This window comes from Calidris pugnax, unplaced genomic scaffold (genome assembly GCF_001431845.1).
Source record: "Calidris pugnax isolate Ruff unplaced genomic scaffold, ASM143184v1 scaffold287, whole genome shotgun sequence".
NCBI classification, from domain to species: Eukaryota; Metazoa; Chordata; class Aves; order Charadriiformes; family Scolopacidae; genus Calidris; species Calidris pugnax.
Genome location: NW_015091025.1, coordinates 466718 through 473503, shown reverse-complemented (window position 1 = coordinate 473503; position 6786 = coordinate 466718). Strand labels below are relative to the sequence as shown.

The window sequence follows — 6786 nt, the reverse complement described above, 5'->3', positions numbered from 1 at the left end:
GGGTTTAATATTTTTCCTAGAACTTTTTTTTTTTTTTTTTTTTTTTTTTTTTTTTTTTTTTTTTTTTTTTTAAAAAAAAAAAAAAAAAAAAAAAAAAAGAAAAAAGGCAATAGAAAAGCTGAAGCTTTGGGAGAGCATTTGCCCCCAGCTCAGAGCACAATCCTTTCAGCCCAGTACCCAGCCTTTCAACCCCGGTGCGTGGGATTTCAGAAGACAAAAAAAAAAAAAAGAAGAGGGAGAGAAAAAACGGCGATAAGTAAAGAAGAGGAGATTAGAATAAGGAGCCGCTCCTTTGTGCGGGGATGCTCCTGGTAATTAGACAAGATAAAGGCCAAAAGAGGGGGCACTTGTCCTCGGTGTTGTTCTTGCCAAATGATTTTGACCCGGGGCCAAATTAGAAGGTAGCCCAGAAGAAAGCGATGAATTCCAAAGGCTTGGGATCAAAACGGCTCTGGGCTCAGGTGCAGCCTTTTCAGGGGGGACTTACTGGCTAGAGAAAAAATAAAAAACCACCGAGTTTTTCAGGCTTTCCCAGGGCCCAGCAGCTGACCTCTCCCCACCGCAGCCAACCTTTCCTCCCAGCCCAGATATTCGCATGAGAAGGTGCGAGATCACAGGGGTTTTGGGGAGAGATTTGGAGTCTTTTCAACTCCCAGGCTGTGGCGAAGGAAGGGCGATCCAGGAGATATTTATCAGGCACCGTGTTCCCCCCACACACACTAATCAGGGACCACCAGACTGGAGGAGAGTTTTGTCACTGGCATCGCTAGGGACAGAATTAAGTTGAGCCCCCCCCCCGCCCAGGCTAAAAATCAGCAATTAATATGCATATAGAACTGAGAAACGCAGCCCGGCTCTCACCTGATGCTGATTTCTCCACGGAAAAATTTAATTACTGGCAACCAAGCGCTCCATAAATGAGGTCCTCACTCTGTGTGTGAGCTTTAAAGCCCCACGCACACCAAAATACAAACACAGAAGCTGTGCCTCGAAGTCTAGAAGGCACTGCCTAGCATTTTCCCTCTATTGGAGCAGTTTTCAGCCTCTGGGAGGAATTAAATTCATACCCTTAACCCATAAGGTCTGGCTCACGCTGTAGATGGTCTGATCTGTACCTGACAGGGCTTTAGATGCCACATGAAAACCTGCAGCCCTGCTTATTTAGCCACAGAGGAGCACTCCCAGCGTACAAACCCAGCTCCCTTAAAGGCAGATGGAGAGCTAAAGAGCAGGGAAAAGCTTGGAATCCCATCTAGGAAGGTGAGAAAAGAGAGAGCATTTCAAAGTGCAGCTGATCTGCACATACTGCACACTTACCAGTGACTGTCTCTAGCACATACAATCACAGACAAGACGCTGAAATTACCCCGTCCTCAGGAGGGAAATGCCTTTTTTTCCCCCCTCAGGTGCCTCCACCAAGGGATGAGCCAGAATCAGACCCCACAGGGGAACAGAGAGGAATTCACCAGTGGGAGCAGAGCTCCTCCAGAGTCCCACCAGGACCTGGACTGTAAGTTAATAGAATTGGGGGACTCTTTCTACCAGTTTTATGCCAGACCAAGCAGTGATATCATCTCCGTGTTAATAAATGGGAGGAGAAGCTCCCATCTGCAGGGGGAGGAGGGAGGGGAGCTGCAGGGTGAACCTCCCGAACATGCACTAGACCGACCAGTGCCAACGTGGAAGGGAGGGAGAAAGGCTTTCCCACTGCAGATCTGTGCCCTCTGACAGCTACACACCAGTGAGCTCGGACTGGAAAAGGAGGCTGAAACTGAATGCAGTCGTACAACACCACCGAGCACAAGTGGAAGTGTCTCTACAAGCTTGTACCAACCAAGTTTAAGCAAGCTTTCCCCAAGCAACATGCAAGAGAGGAACTGTTCAGGTCTAAGGTTTGAGAGCACAATCCTGTCCTCCCTGGGACTGGGAGAGGGATTTTCTATCCCATCCTGCTCTCAATCAGGAGCAGAGAAAGTTTAACCGTGTCCACGCGTCCCAAAATTTGTTTCCTGCCCTGGAAAGTGCAGTCAGCACAGCAAGGAAGAGGGGAAGCCCCACTTCTTCTGTCACCCCAGTGCAAGGGGGAATCACAGCTCCCCTCCCAGCACAGGAATCCCTTTGGTGCTTCTGTGTCCCTCACTTGGGGACCTGCAACAGGCACTGAGCACCCGGAGAGACAGGACAGACACTGGGTCAACTCTAAGCATCACTAACTGGGAACCATCATCTCCTGCCCCTCCAGCCCTCTGGCTCCGACGGCTTGGCTGTGGCCCTCCCCGCTCTCAGAAAGGCTGAAAACCAGGGAAAAACAGTGCACGTGGCATTTCCCAACACACGAACCCCTGTCATCCCGAAGGAGGAGGGGGAAGGGGCCACAACCAGGGGATGGAAAATCTCCGCTCTCACCCCGCGGCTGACAAACACATCTTCCTTATCTCATTTCAAAATTCAAAACAAATTGTTCCTTGCACGGTACAGCTGATTTAGCCAATTATTCTGCAGGTTTGCACTGCAGAAGTGAATGCGCCCTGGGTTCTCTGATGTCTAATAAACACTGAGCACAAGCCAAAGCCATTCTCTTGGTAGGACAAATCAGTACAGTCCGTTAATTGCACTGTTACACAGAAACAGCAATTTTCATGAAACAGATCATACACAAAGCTTTTGAGACCTTTATCCGGCACATTTGGTTAAAACGGTTGAATACAATCAAAAGTCACAGAAAAGCCAGACACAGCTCAGACGTCTCAGTGTCATTCCTTCTGCCTTATTTCCTTGGACTAAAATAAAAACCAAACACCTCTTTTGGTCTCGACTAGAAGGGTTCTTGGTTTGTTGGCGGGGGGGGGGGTTTAAATAATAAATAGTTACACCATTTTCTGCCTCAAAGCTGATTTTTGCTGGCTCTGAACACCCGCTTCTGCTGGCATATTGTCTCTAGAGACAGAGCACCCACAAAATCTCCCTCGCAGAGGGACTTATCAAGGTCGGACAGTGCCTGTTTCACCCCCCAGGAGTCTGCCTTGTCTCATCCGCCCTGGAACTGGCCAGTAAGGGAACAAGTGAGTTACCAGTAACTTGCTATATGTGGGCTGGGGAGCTCTGGGCACTCCAACAGAGGAGGAGGCTGTACCCAGGCAAGCAGGCTGGTCACAAACAGAGAAAATACTTGATGACAGCATCATTTTACTCCTGTTCATCCAAAGGTGCATTTGCCAATATCAGGAGGCAACTTTTTAAGGCTATAGCAGCTGCATTCCCTGGGGAGCGAGGCTGTGACAGGGGCTGTGACACCTTCACCAGGGGGCTGGGAAGAACTCAAAGCTCCCCTGCCCTCCAGGACAAGGTAGTCCTGCAAACCCTGATGTGGATCAGCATTGAGAGCACTACATACATGCAAAAAAGTAGGGAAAAAACCCTTCCTTCTTATCACTACAAGCCGATGGGGTTTTTCTCCTTATGCTAGTTTTTCTCCAACCCTTTTAAGCCATTTCCTTACACAAGTAGCCAGGTCCTGGACAGGCTGAAGATGCCCACTGCCTTTTGCTGCCGGCTGAGGAGCTCTGCCAGCCAGGGAGCAAAGCGAGGGGGGCTCTGCCAGCCCCCCACCCTGCGCTAAGCGGGAAGGTGAGGAGATGGGGACCCCCTGAACCCCCGGTTGTCCCCGGTCCCCCACTCTCCGCACCTCCCCTCCGGGTTGCAGCCCCGGTAGGGACCGGCAGCCCTCCCCAGCTGGCCCCAGACCCACACTGGGGGGCGAGGGGACCCCCCCGGGGTAGCCGGGCACCGGCCCCCTTGTCCCCGGGGTTTGCCTTCCCCACCCCACCGCTCCGCGGTGGCTTTTTAAAGTGTCCTTCGCCGGGATTTGCTGCTGGGACGGACAGTCCTGTGGAAAGGCGTCGGGGGAAATTATCGGGAGCAATTATCTCTCCCCAGCTAAACAAAGAGGGCACCGGAGGGCATCCTCTGCCGCCCCGGGGGGAGAACACCCCGGTTTCGGTGGCCGGGATGGGAGAAGGAGATAGAAGGGAAGGATTGAAAAGGGCGGCTCGTTACCCCGCCAGCAAGCTTTCGATGGGGGGACAAAAGGTGACAAATCTCAGCTGCAGGAGGAGCGCTCGGGAGATGCCCGGAGGCTGCGGGCAGGACCCGCACCCCCGCATCCCGCCACGCGTGGGGAAGGCGGCTGCCCCCCTCGGTCCCCGCGGGATGCGGGGCAGGTTACGGCGGGGTGCGGGGCTTTGTCCGCACCCGGCGAGCGGTTGGCGAGCAAACGGGCCGGTTGGCAACAAACCGGGGGGGGGACAAGCGGGACCCGGCGTGGGGCGGTGGGACGGCGCTGCGGGCAGGAGAACCGCCGTGTCCCTTGCCTTGGCGACAAACGCCTGCCGGTTGCCAGCCCGCATCGCCCCACACCTCTCCTCACCGCAACCCCCGCATTTTCCCCCCAAAACCTCGCCGTGCACCCTCGCCGGGGGTGCGGTGAATTCCTGCCCAGCCACCGCTTCGGCTCAGCTCATCCCCCGATCCAGGGGAGACAGACCGCGACAGGGGACAGAAGAGCAACCGAACAACCGTCTGGTTCTCATTTCTTCTAACTTTTAAGAGTTTTTTGGTTTTTTTTGTTTTTTTTTTAAAGGGGAAGCCGATATGCATATTTTTGCAACCAAACCGCCTCCCCGCAGCCCCAGCGCTGTTGCAAGGCTTCCCCCAGCCCATCTCAAGCTGGGACAAGCTTGGCAAGGAGGACCAGGCTTCTTTTGCAAAAAAACAGGGAGGGAGGAAAAGAGGGAGAGCCTGCCCCGCTCCCAGCTCACCCCAGCTCCCGCCCGGAGCTCGCCATCTGAGCCACGGCAGTAGCCACAGCCGGGAGAGCAGGCGAGCTGCGGGGAGAAGCGGGGAGGGGGGATGTCGGAGGGACCCCGGAGGAAAGGGCAGGAGAGGGGCGAGGGGGCAAAGGGAGAGCGACGGCGAGCACTTACCCTCCGAGAGGGAGACGATGGCCAAGGCGAAGGCGAGCAGAGCCAGGGCTCGGAGGTCCATACTGGGGGCGACTGGTGGGGAGCGGGGCAAGCGCTGGAGTGCTCGTCCCGGCGGCTCTGGCTGCTCTGCCGGAGTCCCCTCCTCCCCTCCCTCTATAGAGGGGCCGGGACCGCCGGGGCTGGGGGAGGGGAGCCGGGGGGGGAGTAGCTAGCCTATGATTTATTGCCCGTGGCATGTTATTACATCCTTCCTCTGCTAAAAACGCTTGGAAGGGAACCAAAAAAGAGCGAGGGCTCCTCTCTTCGCTCCGGCAGCCCGGCAGCCCGCCCCCAGGCAAAGCGCTTGCCCCTGTAGCCCCGCCACCCGGACCCCCCCCCAAACCGTGGGGTGGCAGCGGTGGTGCTCTCCCCCTCCCCACATCACCACCACCACCACCCCCACCCGGGGGTCCCACCCGCAACGCGGCCCCGGAGCCGGGATCACGGTCACCCCATCCAACCGGGACCGGGGGGGCAGCCGGGATCACGGTCACCCCATCCAACCGGGACTGGAGGGGGGGGCAGCCGGGATCACGGTCACCCCATCCAACCGGGACCGGGGGGGCAGCCGGGATCACGGATCACGGTCACCCCATCCAACCGGGACCGGGGGGGCAGCCGGGATCACGGATCACGGTCACCCCATCCAACCGGGACCGGGGGGGGCAGCCGGGATCACGGTCACCCCATCCAACCGGGACCGGGGGGGCAGCCGGGATCACGGATCACGGTCACCCCATCCAACCGGGACCGGAGGGGCAGCCGGGATCACGGATCACGGTCACCCCATCCAACCGGGACCGGGGGGGAGCAGCCGGGATCACGGTCACCCCATCCAACCGGGACCGGGGGGGCAGCCGGGATCACGGGCACCCCATCCATCCAGCCGGGACCGGGGAGGATCACGGTCACCCCATCCAACCGGGACCGGGGGGGCAGCCGGGATCACGGTCACCCCATCCATCCAGCCGGGACCGGGGGGGCAGCCGGGATCACGGTCACCCCATCCAGCCCTGGCCAGGGTGGGGGGAGAAATTTTTGTAGCCAAAGTATCCCAATCCCCGGTCCCTTCTGGGCACAGCCCCCCCCCGCTGCTCTGGACCCAGAGCTGGGGCAGCTGTGGGGGGCAAAGCACCCCGTAACGCCTCGGCATCCCCACCGGGAAGAGGAGAAAAATCCCCCCTTCAATCCCACGGGAGCAAATCTCACTGACACCGGCCCCCCTGGGCATCAGACCCAGCGCCCCGTACGAGCATCTTCCCGTAAATTTATCTGGAGGGTTTTAAGGGAGGAAAAGCGAGAGGGGGGGGGACGCTTTTCTGTTTCTCCTCCGCAGGCTTGGCTCGAAACGCCACCTTTTCCCCCTGCTCGCTGAGCCCAGCTGTACATTTTGCTGCCGAATTTCGCCTCCTTTGTGTTGCAGATGCCGCCGGGCTCCCTGGCACCTCGGCTGCCAGCCCCGGTAGCCCCGCAGAGCCGGGGGGTCCGAGGGGTGCCGCTTACCCTCAGCTATTACAGCTTTGTCAAGTATAATTGACTTAAGCATGTCCTCGCTGTCTGCAGTCCAAGCCCACGGGGCCCTGTTTGTTGCCATTCAATACTTTAAATAAACATCGAGGCTTTGATTGAATTTGGACCCCTCGGCTGCATTTAAAACAGGCGCCCTCGGTGAGGTTGGGGGTGGAGGGGGGCGGTGGGTGAAGCTAATCCTCGTCTGGAGGTGTTTAAAGGACAGGTCCAGGGTGCCACCAAAGACAAGAGCACT

At 57.1% G+C, this 6786-nt stretch overlaps 1 protein-coding gene across 1 annotated transcript in view; it reads right to left on the bottom strand.

The window, feature by feature from the left end:
- CXCL12 (chemokine (C-X-C motif) ligand 12) overlaps window positions 1-5139 on the bottom strand; it is a 17641-nt gene extending 12502 nt beyond the window's left edge. The window contains exon 1 of the mRNA XM_014955860.1: window positions 4983-5139. Coding sequence (XP_014811346.1) covers window positions 4983-5043 — 61 coding nt within the window. The 5' untranslated portion in view covers window positions 5044-5139. The remainder of the gene's footprint in view (window positions 1-4982) is intronic.
- Window positions 5140-6786: the final 1647 nt, after the last annotated feature.